General features: G+C 43.5%; 1 protein-coding gene across 2 annotated transcripts in view; it reads left to right on the top strand.

The window, feature by feature from the left end:
• Positions 1–2508: 2508 nt before the first annotated feature.
• SFSWAP (splicing factor, suppressor of white-apricot family) overlaps positions 2509–17171 on the top strand; it is a 92570-nt gene continuing 77907 nt past the window's right edge. For both annotated transcript variants that reach the window (XM_011961120.1, XM_011961110.1), the window contains exons 1-4: positions 2509–2869; positions 5488–5657; positions 6236–6367; positions 11461–11546. In XM_011961120.1, coding sequence (XP_011816510.1) covers positions 2652–2869; positions 5488–5657; positions 6236–6367; positions 11461–11546 — 606 coding nt within the window. In that variant the 5' untranslated portion in view covers positions 2509–2651. The remainder of the gene's footprint in view (positions 2870–5487; positions 5658–6235; positions 6368–11460; positions 11547–17171) is intronic.

The raw sequence follows: 17171 nt of genomic DNA, 5'->3' as shown, positions 1-17171 counted from the left end.
AGGAGTTTCAGACTCCTTGGATCCAAATAAAGGCATCATTCCGTGTATTCTCATACCCTTTCCAACCATAAGCCTCCTACTGGACTCAGTCCTGTTCCCATAGGCCTTGTACTGGATCCAGTCCCAGTTTCTGTCGTAACTTCTGGACCCAGCTCAGATAAAAAATGCTCAAATAAACTTTAAGAATTTGACACAAGTTGTAGAGTTTGTATCCAAGCAGGGCCTACAAGTGGCAGCCTCCAAATGTGCAGTGAGAAGCCGTGAGCACTAACGGCTCCGTGTGTGAAGCAGACCCACTGGGCACTGGTTACCAGCCTGTTCTGAATTATCATAAGCAACAATTTACATGCAGTGCATTTCGTACCTATAGACAAGTGGTAGAGACGAAGGCTAGGACTCACTGTGAGGCAATCCTCCCAAAGCTCAGAAAGTTACCCAGGTGGATGAAGTCTCCACTGCACATTCCTCACTTACACCACAGATTAGAGATCGCAAAGAGCGGCCCACCCAGATTACACACCACGTGTCACATGAATCACTGGGCTAAAGTGCTGAAGGACCTTCTATTTCCAGGGGAGAACTGGAACAGAGCCTGGGCTACTTCGGCCAGTCCCTCCCTATCTCAGGATGTTGCATCCCAGCATGTTATGCAGTTAGTTTTGAAAACTACAAAGCAAAAGGAGGCAGAACTGGGTAGGCCCAAGGCTATCCAGAAAACCGTCCCGCGCAATGAAACACCTACATCCATTTAGTCACTGTTCCCAGAGGTCATCATTGAGGGGATGGGGGGGCCTTCAGACCCCATTTCTGACACCAGAACTGTTAAAAGAAAAACTTTACACAAAACCAATTCAAGTTTATTTGAACAAAAAAACAATTCACACACCAGGCAGCATGCAGAAACAGAAGAAGTTCAGAGAGTTCCACTCAGCAGCATGAGCAGCAAGCTTTTATAGACCCAACATGGAGAGAGAGAAATTACTTGATTGGGTTTTGGTTTGCTTGCACAGGAGCTGGTGCTACAGAGTTGATCTCAAGCTAATGGCCTCCTTATTTGCTTTAGCACCCCACACCTAAACCCAAGGGAAAGCTTGAAGGGAGCCCAGCACTCCAACAAACGAGTATATGCCTGGGGGCGACCAACAGTGTTTTTACCAAGTAACCATGACACGTACATCTTCCTCAGCAGTGGCAGAGCAGTCTTGTAGAGTCAAATAGAAGACGATGGCCTGGCCATGCATGCTTAGCTGCTGGCAAAGCTCATTCTACAGGTATTAAACGGTATTTGGCTCACAGTGTGCCAAGCACCCTTCTAGGCACTGAGGATGCTAAGGTGACCCCCAACAACGTCCCTGATCTCTTAAAGCTAATTCTAGTGGGATGCTGAACACAGGATGTAACCTAAGGTGGTGATGAGTGGTACACACACAAATCGGAAGGCACAAGTTAGCCACCAGGGAGGGGAAACTCCAGACAACGTAGACACATAAGGCCAGGCGGAGAAATGGATGACTGAGTTAAACTCAGGTGCGGAGCCTGACAAATGAAAACACAGGAGCATGACCCAGTCAAACCACAACAAAAGACTTTTGGTGGGAGCTGCCTGTTTGTTAATTTCCAAAAGTCAGTTAAGGTTCATACACATTATCTCATTTCAACATCACTGGTAGAAAGATGCCATTTTTAGGGAAAGGGGATCTGAGGCCCAGAAAGGAGATTATCTGTCATCGTTTTCCAGTCAAGGGCAAACATGGGGACATCCCATCCTAAGATTTTGCACTCCAGCCCCTTTGACCTGAAATTACTGAGCTAAAAGGGACCGAAAGATCCTAAAGGAACCACCGATGGAAAAACTGCGGCCCAGGAGGAAACACACCAAGCAAAATCGCACCGCATCCGGGTGGCCAGTCTCCAGACCCGCCAGACCACCTTCCCGCGACACGGGTCTCAGGTCTCCGAAATCTCGCCACCCGCGTGTGATTTGCGGCGCCGGGGCCTCTGCTGCCTCGGAAACCTTCAAAGGTGGGCGGGTGGGGGGCCAAGTCCCCCTAGGGATGAAGAAGGAAACGGGGCCAAGGAAAAGGACATCGCCGCCCTAGGCAGAGCACGCATGGCCCCAGCGACCCGGACATGGTGAGGGGCGCGGCAGCCCGGGGTAGACCCGAGGCCTCCACACGCGCGGCAGGCGGCAGCCACCCACAAGGACTCGCCCAAGGCCTAGAGCGCGCGAGGCCCCTCCCTCCGACTCCGTCGCCGCCAGACTGGCCGCAGCGGAAGCCGGCGCGCGATCCCACGCCGCGCTTTCGTCACGTTCCTGACGGCTGCCCGATAAAACGAACATTAAAATTGCACTTTGCACTGAATACAGCAGCACCTATTGTGGCGGCGCACTGAATGCGAAAATTAACGCCAAAATATTTCCTAGCGGCTAAAAGAGCTTTGAGCCATGGCGAATCTGCCCGTCCGCTCGCCGGAAATGCGGGCCCTCCTGCCGGAAGCTGTGCCTCCACCATTTTGTGGCCCGCTATGGCGGCGGTGTTGAGGTTGGTTTTGGGTTGCGGGGCATTTGACTGAAGGGATAGGCCAAGTGGAGGTATCAGGGACGTCGCGCGGCACAGAAGAGGACCAGCCTGGACGCCGGGGACGCTGTCATGTACGGCGCGGGCGGGGGCCGCGCCAAACCCGAGAGGAAAAGTGGCGCGAAGGAGGAGGCCGGGCCAGGCGGTGCCGGCGGTGGGGGCAGCCGAGTGGAGCTCTTGGTTTTCGGCTATGCCTGCAAGCTGTTCCGGGACGACGAGCGGGCCCTGGCTCAGGAACAGGGACAGCACCTCATCCCCTGGATGGGGGACCACAAGATCCTCATCGACAGGTCGGTTCCTCCCCACACCCGTCGATCCTCCCCTTCCCTCACCCGCTTGATCTCGTCTGATGTTGACTTGACTGCAAGGACTGCAGAGGGTTTTCTGGAGCCAGCGGGGATCTGGGGGACACCCCCTCCCCTGTCCCCACCTCCTGCTGGTGTTCTGGTGGGGAGGGGGACGGTGAAACCTGCCCTAAGGCACTGGCTGGAATTGCGTGCCGCGTCCGTCTCCGGAGGGATCGTCTTTGGTCCCGCAGCCCCCTCGACGCCTCACCCTGTCGCTGGGCTGCAGTTGGCGATTTCGCGCGGTGAAAGCTGCCAGTGCCGGGGGGTCTCTTTCTGAGCGCACCTGGGCCAGCCGCCCGGCGATGTCGTGGGGTCGTGCGCTGCTTTTCTGCTCGCCGCGCTCCCACTGCTCGGTGTACTGGGAGGGTAGCCTGGGAGGCGTGCCTTTATTCTTCCGAACCGCCGCTCACTGAGACCGTGGCTAGAAGTCTCTTTTGGACCCTGTGAGTTAGCCTTAACCTGTTAACGACCCCAGCGCCCTCAGTGGAGCGCCGGTCCTTTAAGGGCATGACGTTTGACTTCCTGGCGATAATCCGACGAGTTCGACAGATGGAGGTAGTGAGCGAAGTTGCCCGTCAGTTGGCGGCCAGTTGGCTTCGTGCGGACCCTGGCCTTGCCCTTGGAAGAGATAGTGTTCTTAGGGCTGGTTTCACTGTCTCTTAAAACCGAAGGGTGGAGCTGGGATATAGATGTGTTGTTTCTTTTCAAATCAAACCTGCTTTAGGTCGTCACTCGAGGGTGTCTAGCCATTATGGGCAGTGGGGCCTGAGATTAGAGATTTCTAAAGGCGTTTGATTTGAAAAGGATAACATTACATGATGTAGGTGGTTTGCTCCCCTCTTTTTTCCCATTTTTTCAATCCCCCTTCCCCTCGTCTCTGGGTTTTGGGGTTGTTGTGGGGTGGTTTTTTTTCTTTTTTGCCTGTTCGGCTACTTCTGGGGCCCGGACTGAAAAGCTAACCATGACCAACCATTAAATTGTGGAATAGTCTCTCCACGTGAAGAAAGCCCATCGTTTGAGACCATTAAAACGGGATTCTTCAAAGCCCTGGAACATGGCCGTAGGGATGACCTCTGAGCTGGCCAGAATGGACACATTAATGACCAAATAGGCCTTTTTCCATCCCTGACGTTTCCACTTGGAATTAGAGCTAGAAAACAAGAACTGGTGAAGGGAGGGCCGCGGAATCAGATCATGTCTGGATCTGATGGCTCCGTGCTCTGCTCAAGCCTGCTGTGCCTTCACACCATGGTTTATATTGAATGTGTCACCTGAGTTATCAGGCTTGCTTTTCCAAAGTGTCACTTGTGATATTTATCATTAAAGTTTGGTAAGCAATGAAGTCTGAGCTCTTTGTACAGTTTTCCTGTCATTCTGTACATGATTTGAGTTAGGTCTTCCGAAACTGGTGGGGAGCAAACGCCGCACATGTACATGTATAATATTTTTAATAATAACCTACATTTGTAAGTTAAGGAGGTTTACATCAAAGTCCAATTAATTTTGAAATTTAATAAAATGCAGTAACTTGACTACCCTGGAATTTTGGGCCTTTTTCTTGTAAATGTCTTTTTTGGTCTATATTAATATTTTTGGTTCCCATTACAAAAGTCAGCATTTAAAAAATAAGCAGACTTTTGTTTGTTTCTCTACGTTTGTTTTTGAAACCCTAAATCTGAGTGTTTTAGGTAAAATTCACTAACTCACTCATTTATTATCTGACAGTTTTACACGTTGACAGCATCCTCATTGGATCCTTTATGTTAAAAGCATAGCAGAAGGTGCTCCCATTGTTTGTTTGGCTAAATTACTGATCGGTCCATGCAAGAGAAACATGGAAGTGTCTTCATGTATGTTACTTCCTGCGGGTATAAAGTTCAGAAGGAAATATTGATACCGTATCTTCTAATAGTTTTGCTCTGTTGCCAGTGAACCTCCTTAAACTGCATGTATATGTCACTGTTCCGATGTATGTGTGTCTCTCTATCACGTAACCCAGCACTTATTTCCTCAGCCAAGTGGCTAGGGGGCGAGCCTAGCCAAGATTTTACCTCCAATGGACGCAAGTTTCTTTGGTGAAGATCTCTCCTGAGAGTTCGGGACTAGCAGAAAGAAGCGAGGAAATTTCGACCGTTTGGTTCTTACGGATAGGTATTTATGTATTTGGTTTGTGTGAATGTAAGCTATGATATTTAACTTTTCAGAAAAAAATAATAATTTTTTGCAAGTGGCATTGAATGGTTGACCAAACCATAATGGTAAGAACTGCCAGTGAAGTGGATACCATTTTTCCTAATAATGGATTGTTTGCCTTTAGTTATAAATGTTATCTTACTGTGGAAAGGAATTTAGACTTTGTTAAGATAACTTGAGTTTAAAAGTAGGTGAGATATGACTATCCAAATTAAATATAAACCTGGGAAGAGTTTTTATAGTTGTTTTAATATTTTTATTTATTGTAATCGGTAAGTATGTGTGTATATATATATATAAAAAACACACACACGCACGCCAGTCTAGACGTTAATTTCCTTTTATTGACCAGCTTGTTCATATTACAGATATGATGGACGTGGTCACCTGCATGACCTTTCTGAGTACGATGCTGAGTATTCCACGTGGAACAGAGATTATCAGCTGTCTGAAGAGGAGGCGCGAATAGAGGCCCTGTGTGATGAAGAGAGGTATTTAGCCTTGCATACGGACTTGCTTGAGGAGGAGGCAAGGCAAGGTACTGCTCAAGACAAACTTACTTCAGCAACAAACTTTTTAAAATTTTTAAGTATTTAAAAATTTACTCCCATTCATTTTTTTATACTCACTCTTTCTGATATTATCTTGACAGTACCCAGTGGATTGGAAAAACAGGAGTCTTTGCGTTCTGAGAGGACCTCAGGATAGTTTATAAATAGAGCCACAAAGAATTTTCCCAGCTTTTGAGGGCAGACTGGGATTTGAAAAAAACAAAAACCAAACTCTTTAACTGTTCTTCTTTAACAGTATCGTATAAATAAAATTGATGTTCTTGTCTTTGCCGTAACAATCTTTAATACAGTTCTTAATCCCAAGATTTTCTCAGCAGGAAGAAATTTTCCACAAAAGACGTGTATTCAGCTGTCTGTGGGTAAACATGTACTGATAAAAGTACATATTGATAGATATAAAGTGTGAATTTTAAAAAATATTTTACCTCAAAAGGAGGTTGTAAAAAGTATGTTGTATGCTTTACTGATAGCTACAACTTTAGAAATAAAAGTTTTTCTCAGTAATTTTCTATTTTTGTTGATAAAATTCTCATTTTTATTCAAGAGGAAGAATACAAGCGATTGAGTGAAGCACTAGCAGAGGATGGGAGCTACAATGCCGTGGGGTTCACTTACGGTAGCGACTATTATGACCCGTCAGAGCCGACGGAGGAGGAGGAGCCTTCCAAACAGAGAGGTGAGCGGGAAGCTGCCTGGACTGCTGGTGTGGGGCTCCATGTGTACACACAGGCTGCATGCACCATGGTCAAGTCTGCAGAGCACATCTCTGGCACTCATGATAACACCACTATGACCACAGGAGAAAACGGGAGTAAGTGGTATTCCTTCTTTTGGTTAAACAAAGTTAAAAACTAGAACAGGAATGATTAGTGGAGGTGGAAAGTGAATGCATTGGATCATTTATTTCTCATTGATTCGGGTAACAGAATTACTCACTCCAGATTATTTGTTTCTAGATTGTTAGCGTGTTCATTAACATCCTCAGGGATTCATTCTTCAGGCAGTGACAGAATAGGTGTGAGCTGGGATACAGTAACCTCACCGCCCTCTCACTAATCTGCTTCTCCATATCCCTCCACAACTGAGGCAGTGACACATGCCCAGGGGAAGGACACAGTAAGTGAGTTACTACTCCCCAGAAAATAACACAGCTCTCTGGTAGCCTTGGTGCCACCTAGGACATATACTTATCACAGTATTTTAAATTAAAGATTTGGAATTTATGCTTTTGTGGATTAACATGGGAAACTTTGAATATAAAAAATAGTGCTGCTGAAAAACCTGGGCTCATGTGGTGTAGACACAAATAATCCTTAATCACTTCAGTAAGCGTTGAGAGCTCCACTACCATAGCACTGCATCATGGTCAGTCATTAGTTACCAATAATGGTAACACGAACCTGACACATTAAAGACGGATCACTATATTCAGGATGTTCTGTTTAAAGAGAAGGAGAACGTTAACTTAGAAACTGATTCAAACGTTTAGTAAAGTGGAATTACATCAAATGGAGATTTAGTTTTAGAGCTAATTTAATCTGTTATTCGGAACTTCATTGGTTTCTCCTTAAGTAACACTTTTTTGTTATCTTTTTAAATTTTTTTATTATAAAATACACAATAATTTTAAAAAAGAGATGGGGTCTCACTGTGTTGCCCAAGCTAGTCTCAAACTCCTGAGCTCAAGTGATCCTGCTGCCTTGGCCTCCAAAGCACTGGGATTACAGGCGTGAGCCACCACGTCCAGCCAAGTAACACATCTTTTAACAAGTGTGAAGCAATTATGGCATTTTAGTATTAAAGCAAAATGATGTCTGCCACTCCGTGCTGTGACTGCACTAGGGTTCTACCCATCGGCACTCTGGAATGATAGAATGTGGGGCAAACACACACACAGACTTTCCTTTTGCCCTGCCTTTAGTCCTGCTCCTTACTTTGTGGGCACAAGAATTACTGTTGCACAGCTCTATTTTATGAGCTTTTAGAGAAACTTTCAAGTGTAATTGTAATTATACCGAGTTAAAGGCTAGTTAAGGTACTTAAGACTTTTTGCATTAACTTTCAAACCTACCCATCCCTCAGAAGTTACGATGCGCTGGAAATGTTCTATCAGGTCTAAAAAGGAAACACCCATTTATTTATCCAGCATAAGCTCTCCTTCCTAGGGTTCTGGATAGTTGTGATTTTGTTGTCTTATCTCTAAGCCACACACATGAGTTCAACTTTCTATCTGTGGTGTTTTTATCAGAAGGAGGGAATAGATACTATAACCACTTCACAAATAAAGAGTTGAAATAGAGTCAGCTTATTGGGTCCACATCTGTGGATTCAACCAACCACAGATCTAAAATGTTGGAAAGAAAATAACAAGTAAAGTTTTATTGGAACACAGCAATGCTCATTTGTTTACATATTGTCTGTTGCCACTTGCGCACTTCAACAGCAGAGTTGAAGAAATGAAACAGACCATATGGCCAACAAAACCAAAAATATTTATTGATACTGTCTGGCATTTTATAGAGTTTGTCAGCCCCGGTTCTCGCTGGTGGACCATTGTCTTGGTGTAATTATTGGGCTAAATAGTGTTCAGTTTGTTACGATTACTGAATTTTGAGAACTTCAGCATGACTTAGTTTATCTTCTGAGTTTTGGTTTGCTTTCCCCTTAAGATAAAATTCTCTTTAGTATTTTACAATGTTACTTCTTTTCTTTCTGTAATCATGTTCTCAGAACATTACCTTATATGCTGATTAATTTCCTTAGTGGAAATTGGGCCCACATAAGATTTAGAGCTTGACGTTTTATGTTTAACTTGCATTAATGTAAGTGAAACACCTAACACACACACACACACACACACACGTGCATATTGTGATAGAATCCAATACCACTAACAGCCACATTGAGTGTCATATTCTGTTAAAATAATTTTTTTTCCTGAGCCGTCAATATGTCTACATATGTCTTGATTTTCAAAATTACTCTATTGTATTGTTTGTTAGTACTTTAAAGCCTTGTGATACTAGCCAAAAGCATTTGATGGTGCCTCCATCTCTGCCATCTTTACTATTTTCAGTCAAGTTTCTATCCTTTAGATGTTCATAATTTTTCATCATTATTCTATATCCATTTTTTTCCTCTTTTTTAGGGGAATAATGGGGCGGGGACAGGCCCTCACTGCTATATATCCATTTTTTAAACAAAAGATTATTTGAATTTAAAAAGATTATTTGAGTTTTTATTGCAATGGTTGGTTTTTATTTTGTGCTACTAAAGCTGGGTTTTTTGTAAATAAAGGTATATATAAGAATAGAACAAATCTGTTTAACGCATCCATCCCAAAAGGCTATTTCAATTAAAATGCCTTTATTTTTGTGAATAACTTAACATTAAGGAAAGGCTTTTTGCCTAGACAATGTTTTAATCATTTTTTTCATTTTAGGAAAATGTAGTAAAAGTTGTACTTTTAAATTTATTTTATTTGATTTTTTCGAGACAGAGTCTTGCTCTGTCACCCAGGCTGGAGTGCAGTGGTGCAATCTCAGCTCACTGCAACCTCTGCCTCCTGAGTTCAAGCAATTCTTATGCCTTAGCCTCCCGAATAGCTGGGATTGCAGGCGCCCGCCACCACACCTGGCTAAGTTTTCTATTTTTAGTAGAGACAGGGTTTCACCATGTTGGCCAGGCTGGTCTCAAACTCCTGACCTCAAGTGATCCACCTGCCTCGGCCTCCCAAAGTTCTGGGATTACAGGCGTGAGCCACCGTGCCCAGCCTTACTTATTTTTTTTAAGGCAGTCTACCTTGGCATATAAAAAGTCGCATTTGTAAACGCACACTCCTGCCCCATTCCCAAAGCGATTTTGAGAAAGAGGAAACATCTGCTGCTTGGCATTTTACCGACAGAAAATCGCTGCGGACCGGTGTTTCTGGTATTTTCCAATCTTAGTGTGTCATTTGGTTACTGAAGCTGAACGACAGGGTTACTAATTACAGGGAGCTTTTTAAAAAGCAGTAGTAAATCTCTGCCCTCTCATTCATCTCTGATTGATTGATGGATCGATCGATCGATTGAATTTTGAGACAGAGTCTCGCTCTGTGGCCCAGGCTGGAGTGCAGTGGTACAATCTCAGCTCACTGCAACCTCTACCTCCTGGGTTCAAGCAGTTCTCCTGCCTCAGCCTCCCAAGTAGCTAGGATTACAGGTATGTGCCACCATGCCGGGCTAATTTTTTGTATTTTTAGTAGAGACAGGGTTTCACCATGTTGGCCAGCCTGGTTTCGAACTCCTGACCTCAGGTGATCTACCTGTCTCGGCCTCCCAGAGTGCTGGATTACAGGTGTAAGCCACCGCACCCGGCTTTGTCGCTGATTTTTGAAAGAACAGGGGACTCAAACAGAAATGGGTGGGACAGTGTTAAATAACTGTAACTTAATAGGGGTTGTAATCAACTTGTATCTGATCAGACTGGAATACCCAAGTTTTTATATACCAGGAAACCTGCTTAAAATTCCTCCTTGGTTTCACAGAATGAGGCTTGACAGGAGATCTTTGCAAATTATTGATCGCTTCAAGAGCCTTTACTGTGTATGATAGAAACATTTATTTTGATGAAGATTTAAGGTTTGTTTCTTTAATGTCATCTGTTTTGAAGTAAGAACCTCAGTAGATCATTGAAATCCTTAAAAAAGTTAGCTTTTTAAAGTTTGCTGTGATATTTTTGTACATTTCAGTGTGTCTTTTTAAACTGGTAATCATCTGAGTTATTGAGATGTACATAGGTACCTTAGAATACAGAAAGATAATGTGTAGTACCTTGTCTACCACGTAGTAGACAAATATTTGTTAAGTGAATGGTTAATGAATAAACAGAAATGGAAAAATAATTGATTATTTGTGAAAGAGGTAATTTGCTTGGGTGGAGGAATCTTGACAGTTATACCCAGGTAGTTTACAATTCAAAGATGAAAATCAGTTATCTAGCAATTGATTACCTTGTGTTGTGTCATGCTGCCAGGAATCCACAGAAATAATTGGAGAAAAATCTTAGTGATACCAATTAAATTCTTACATACATACCTGAAAGAGATGTGGAGGGGAAAAGGAACATGGACTGAGCATCTGCCAAGTGTGGAGGATTATGGTAGAGATGTTCAGGTGGGCTATCTCACCTGAGCCCCACTTGGCCCTGAGAGTAGATGCGATGACTTCACAGCCTGTGAGGAAATAGAGAACAGCAGAATCCTGGAACTAACAAGTGGCAGGGCAGGAGTTTAACTACAGTTACCCTTGACCACAGGTTTGAATTGCATAGGTCCGCTTATATGAGGATTTTTTTCAGCCATACATACAGGGATCAGATTGAGGGATGTGAGACCCGCATATATGGAGGGTCAACTTCTTTGTATATGTGGGTTCAAATGGACCAAAAGCGGAATTCGAGCACGTGTGGATTTTGGTGTCCACAGGGGTCCTAGAACCCTGTGTATACCAAGGGAATGCCGTGCAATCTGACCCTAGACACACTCCTTCTGCTGCACCACACCTCCCTGCCGCAACCGCAATCGCCCCCGCCACCCCCCGCCCCGCCTCATTTGGAATTTTGTAAAGTGAGTTTCACTTGCGTTGTAAGTAGAAGAGAAAGCTAAAAATGACTTCTAGAAGTAAAACAAGGTAAAGAAGCAGGGACAGCCAGTCACATGCTTCCGTCTTGCTGCAGGTGCCTTCCTCCCTGCATTGTTCTGAATTTTTAAATTTTCTTTTTATGCAGAGAAAAATGAGGCTGAAAATTTAGAGGAAAATGAAGAGCCCTTCGTTGCCCCCTTAGGATTGAGCGTCCCGTCTGACGTGGAGCTGGTATGTGTCCTTCACGAGCACTAGTTGTCGTCATTATTAATTATCCTGATGCAGTCCTGCTTGTGGGAAAGCTCAATGATGATTACAGCTGCTTTTTAGGCATGTGATGCTTTAAAATGGTTTGTGAGTTCATGGGTAAAAAGATCACACCCTACTTATTTTCCTCAAAGAAAAAGGGAAGACTTATAGCAAAATTTGAACTAGACTGGAGCATTAGGGACTTGAGGACTTGGGTGTGTTTCGGCGGCCATATAGTTGAATCCCCAAGTCAGAATCAGTGGCGAGTGGGCTGTTACCCACACACAGATGCAAAAGCACTCTTGCTCAGGACAGCGTTGATTTCAGTAACGTTGCTTTGTTCTGGCTTCTTAAAGTGTGATTTTTGGGGGCACTTCACGTTACATTTTCTTGGCAGTTTTCTGTGTTGTGATTAGGTCCCTGTGGCATCTCCAGGCCCAGGCTGCCCTTCCACTGATGAAGGGGAATTCTACCCTGGTTTTCCTCATCTAAGGGCTTTGCAGCTGGTTACTGTCTGTTCAGCATTGACCTTTCCTGCTATTTCAGTTATGTCACATTAAATTAAGTTATAACAGGTGTTAAAGCCCAAACCAGGATTTTTCCTTTTTTTCTGAATATCCATTGAGGGAGTTCCACATTCTAGTCACGTACTAAGCTGCTTTTTGCATATTAATCTTATTTAATGCTAACAGTCCTATAAGTGAGGCTGCTGTTTACTCTCCCTCTTGTGCCGATAAAGAAACTGAGACTTAGGAACGTCAAGAATTTAGCTAATCAATGGCAACTGGGAACCATGGTCTTAACTATGATGCCATCTTCAGTCACCATGCTTTATGGGATTTTTATATGTTTACTAGGGAAGTTGAAAATCTTTTTTGTTGCGTGTGTATACTTGGGAAGGACTCTTAAGTGTTCGTGCCTAGCAGGAAGTTTTTTCTTGGACATTTTCGTAACTGGACTGCAAGTGGCATAGACGCAGGCATTCTCGATTCTTTTGCGTCCCATATCCTGAATCACCTGCATGGCAGATGCCGGGAAAGCTCAGCACAGAAAGAGCATCTCTCACCTCCCACTGCGATCACTTGCTGCCAGTCTCATTGAGTTCAGCGTGAATTTGATTGTTCTTACCCTTCATTATGTGATGAAGGGTAATATAAAAATAGCCCTTTTAATTCCTGCCTCCAACACTTTCCTTCTCTTCCCTTTTTTACATATCCTCTCTCTTTCTTTTATTCTTGCAAGTATGGGTGAAATAGCTTTTTGGATTTTGCCTAGTGTAATTACTACTTGTATTGGTAGTAATTTCTCGCATGGCTATAAAAAAATACCTGAGACTGGGTAATTTATAAAGAAGAGGGTTAATTGGCTCACGGTTCTGCAGACTGTACAGGAAGCTGGGCAGCATCTGCTTCTGGGGAGGCCTCAGGAAGCTTTAACTCATGGCCGAAGGTGAGGAGGGAGCAAGCATGTCTTAGCGTGTCCAGAGCAGGAGGGAGGTGCTGCACGCTTTCAAATGACCAGATCTCACAACAGCTCGTTCACTGTCTATCACGGGAGCAGCACTGAGGAGATGGTGCGAAACTGCTCATGAAGGATCCACCCCGTGATCCATTCATCTCCCACCAGGCCCCGCCTCCAGCGTTGGGGATGAGAGTCCGACGGAGACTCGGGTGGGACACAGATCCAAACTCCGTTACCGTCTGTTCGTCTCTCCATTTCTAGTGGATGATTTGCTATAGTTAAAGCTGATTTGTTTCTCCATTTCTAGTGGATGATTTGCTATAGTTAAAGCTGAAATCACCCAAAGAACGGATATCCTGAGACTTGTATGACTATATTTTCCATGTATTAGTATATGTCGTATTCCTGTTTGTTCTGAAATATGTTTATTATGCATGACACATTAACATGAAGCTTTAAAAATCAGTTACTCCATTTTTATTAAATGCTAAGTGCTGCATCTAATATTTAATGCTAAAAAGTTTATGTGAAGTTGACTATATGGAATTTTGTTTTTAGTGTTAAAGATTTTTTAAATTTTTATTCAAATTTAAATATAAAGGTACAATAGAATTTTGTTGCCTTAATTCCTATTAAAATATTTAATAGGCTGGGCGCGGTGGCTCAAGCCTGTAATCCCAGTACTTTGGGAGGCCGAGACGGGCGGATCACGAGGTCAGGAGATCGAGACCATCCTGGCTAACATGGTGAAACCCCGTCTCTACTAAAAATACAAAAAACTAGCCGGACGACGTGGCGGGCGCCTGTAGTCCCAGCTACTTGGGAGGCTGAGGCAGGAGAATGGCGTGAACCCGAGAGGCGGAGCTTGCAGTGAGCTGAGATCCGGCCACTGCACTCCAGCCTGGGCGGCAGAGTGAGACTCCGTCTCAAAAAAAAAAAAAAAAAAAAATTAGCTTTGTGTTCTCAGCCAAACTAAGCATCACTAAGCTCTTGATAGTCTGCCACATCAAACACACTTGTCACTCATTGGAGAGCAAAGTAAGTCTTAGTGTGTAGCAAATTGCTATCTTATCATTAGAGTTTCTTCTAATGATATTATAAAAAGGCCTCTTGAATGTTGTTTTGACTGTGTGGAAACTGAGTGATTGAGTCTCTCATTTGCATCTTTCATTTACTTTGTGGTAGTGTCAGTATTTCATTCTCATAATTATTATGATTTTTTGGCAGTAATTCATTGTGTAAATTAAACACTATGGTGTCCATGTTAGTGGAGAAAATGTAGAAAACAGAAGTGTCTGAATTATAAGGTGTTTTGGTGACTAGGCCTCAGAATTGTTGAATTGTGGTTAAGTAGACTATTGCTGCCTCAGGGGCAGGACATGGTTTGACTCACTGACGAGGTTGGAGTGATTGGGAAAAACAGCAGGTACTTTAGGAGGTTCTTGGTTTTTAAACTAATTTGATTTAGAACCTAATGATGACAGGATCCTTGAGGCTTTTGGATGAAGAGTAAGAAGTAGTTAGAAATTATAGCACCCCAGGCTGGGAACAGTCGCTCATACCTGTAATCCCAGCCCTTTGGGAGGCTAAGGTGGGAGGATCCCTTGAGGCCAGAAGTTCGACACTAGCGTGGGCAACATAGTGAGATCCCGTCTCTACAAACAAGTAAAAATAACAGGCCAGTGTGGTGGTGCATGCCTGTAGTCCCAGACCTGTTAGGGCATGGTTCCAAGGGAAATGTGCTTGCTCCAACACACGTTATGGGCAGAAGAAAAGCAGGGAAGGATTTGATAGTTGCTGTTAGGTGCAACATTTACTCTGTTAATGACTAATAACATAGAACCAGCCTTTATGGAGCACTTACTGTGTACTAGACACTGTACTAAGTGCTTCTTTAGGCGTATCTCTCAGTTAATATTCAAAGTAACTCTACAGGCCGGGTGCAGCAGCTCATGTCTAATGATATTATAAAAAGGCCTCTCTTTATAGCACTTTGGGAGGCTGATGTGGGAGAATCGCTTGAGCCCAGGAGTTCAAGACCAGTCTGGGCAACATGGTGAAACTCCACCTCTACAAAAAATAAAAAAAATTAGTCAGGCATGGTGGTACATGCCTGTAGTCCCAGCTACTCAGGAGGCCGAGGTGGGAGGATGGTTTGAGCCCTGGAGGTGGAGGTTGTAGTGAGCTGATATGGTACTGCTGCACTCCAGCCTAGACAACAGAGCCAGATCCTGTCTCAAAAAAATAAAAATACAAAAATAACTCTACGAAGCAGATACAGTTGTTTCCAGATGGTAAGGTTTAGAAAGTTAAGAGTAACTGCCCTAAGTTAGATATGTGAGAGTAAGGCCTGGGGTTCCAGCCAAGGGACCGACTGCAGAGCGCTGAACCACTGAAGTTAAGCTTTATCAAATCTGTGCAGATTAGAGTGTTATTTCATCATAATTTAGGTACTATATTGTCACGGAAGGTGGGTGGGGAGGGAAAAAATGTTGATTTATTCCTGAATTGCTGTGGAGTGATTGGCCTTTTGTTTGGATTCGTAAGGACTCTTGACGTCTGATGAGCAGTAACTCTTGGTCCCCAGTGTGTCTTCCAGGTGTTTTCTCCCCACGCTTTGTCTTGTAAGTGATTGTACGACTCTGTGCAGAATTGAAGTATAGAGTGATATATGTTCCTCTATTCCTTATGGCTTCAGAATTTTAAAGCTTATTTTGGAAGACTTTTCCCACTCGCAAGAGTTTGAAAATATCTTCCTATATTTACTGCTAGTGCTTCTGTATTTGTTTTTGTTTTTGTTTTTTTGAGACGGAGTCTTGCTGTGTTGCCCCGGCTGCAGGGCAGTGGCGTGATTTTGGCTCACTGCAAGCTCCGCCTCCCGGGTTCCTGCCATTCTCCTGCCTCAGCCTCCTGAGTAGCTGGGACTACAGGCGCCCGCCACCTCGCCTGGCTAGTTTTTTGTGTTTTTAGTAGAGACGGGGTTTCACCATGTTAGCCAGGATGGTCTTCATCTCTTGACCTCGTGATCCGCCCGCCTCAGTCTCCCAAAGTGCTGGGATTACAGGTGTGAGCCACCAGGCCTGGCCGTACTTCTGTATTTGTATTTTTGCCTTTGAATTTTGGCTCAATCTGATACTTATTTAGGGCTCTGGGCAAAGCAGGTATTTGATTTTTTTTTCTCCCCTAATCCTGTGAGGAGAGGGCTGGCCCTGCTGCCCATGGGGTTCCTTGCTAATTTCCCTGTCTTCATGTCATGCCACCTCCTTCCTGGTTCCCCGATGGGTCTGAGCTCAAACCTTTTCCAAAGCTGTTAGGAAACCGTACATTTGTGTGGGTTTTCTGACCTGTAGATACCTCTCTCCCGTTTCCCATGCCTCCTCTGGAGTTTAAATTCACATTAATGGAATTTCCAGGGAGGGGGAGAGGAGGTGTTAGACCCTTTCCGGAGCTCCGTCAGCTTCCTTAAACAGAAGGCTTCCCCACTGGATTTAAATTCGAAAAACAGTTTTCCTTTTCTCAGGCCATTGTAACATATGCATATTTATATGTTGACTGTATTTTTTAAATTTCATTGTGTAGTAGGAATGATCATGATATTCTTAAATGGAAAATGATTTACCTAAAGTCTGCATAATAAAGAAAGTAAAGAATTGCTTTTTCCAAACCAGGTACTTTTTAATCTCATTCAGGGTTGGTAGCCAACCTTGAAATATCTTCATAAGATGTTTTGTTTTTTTGTAAAATTACCTACACGTTGCTTTTTAACCATGGTAGTAGTAATATTATATAACAAATAGGCCAACTGTTAAGAAATTTTAGATCAACAAGTTGGTTTGGTCAATAAAGCCTCAACTGGGAACATCATATTTTCCTTTAAGGGTGGTTATTATGAAGTGATCATTAATTATTGATGTGTTTATGGAATATTTTGTTTTAACAATGAATAGCTAAAGCTACTGAAAATCCAAGTCATGATCCATATGCACACAATGGGCCTTTAACATGGAATTTAAATTATTTGGGGATTAATGAATAACTCTAATTGTAGACATTTATCCTTTTTAAGTGTGAAGGATGTTATTAGTTCAAAAATTAAATTAGAGAACTAAGCCATTTATATTTTATGAAGGATGAAGCCCTGAATTC

Source organism: Colobus angolensis, unplaced genomic scaffold, assembly GCF_000951035.1.
Source record: "Colobus angolensis palliatus isolate OR3802 unplaced genomic scaffold, Cang.pa_1.0 Scaffold115, whole genome shotgun sequence".
In the NCBI taxonomy this organism is placed as follows: domain Eukaryota; kingdom Metazoa; phylum Chordata; class Mammalia; order Primates; family Cercopithecidae; genus Colobus; species Colobus angolensis.
The sequence above is the reverse complement of the archived record's forward strand: the minus strand, read 5'-3'. Positions and strand labels throughout refer to the sequence as shown.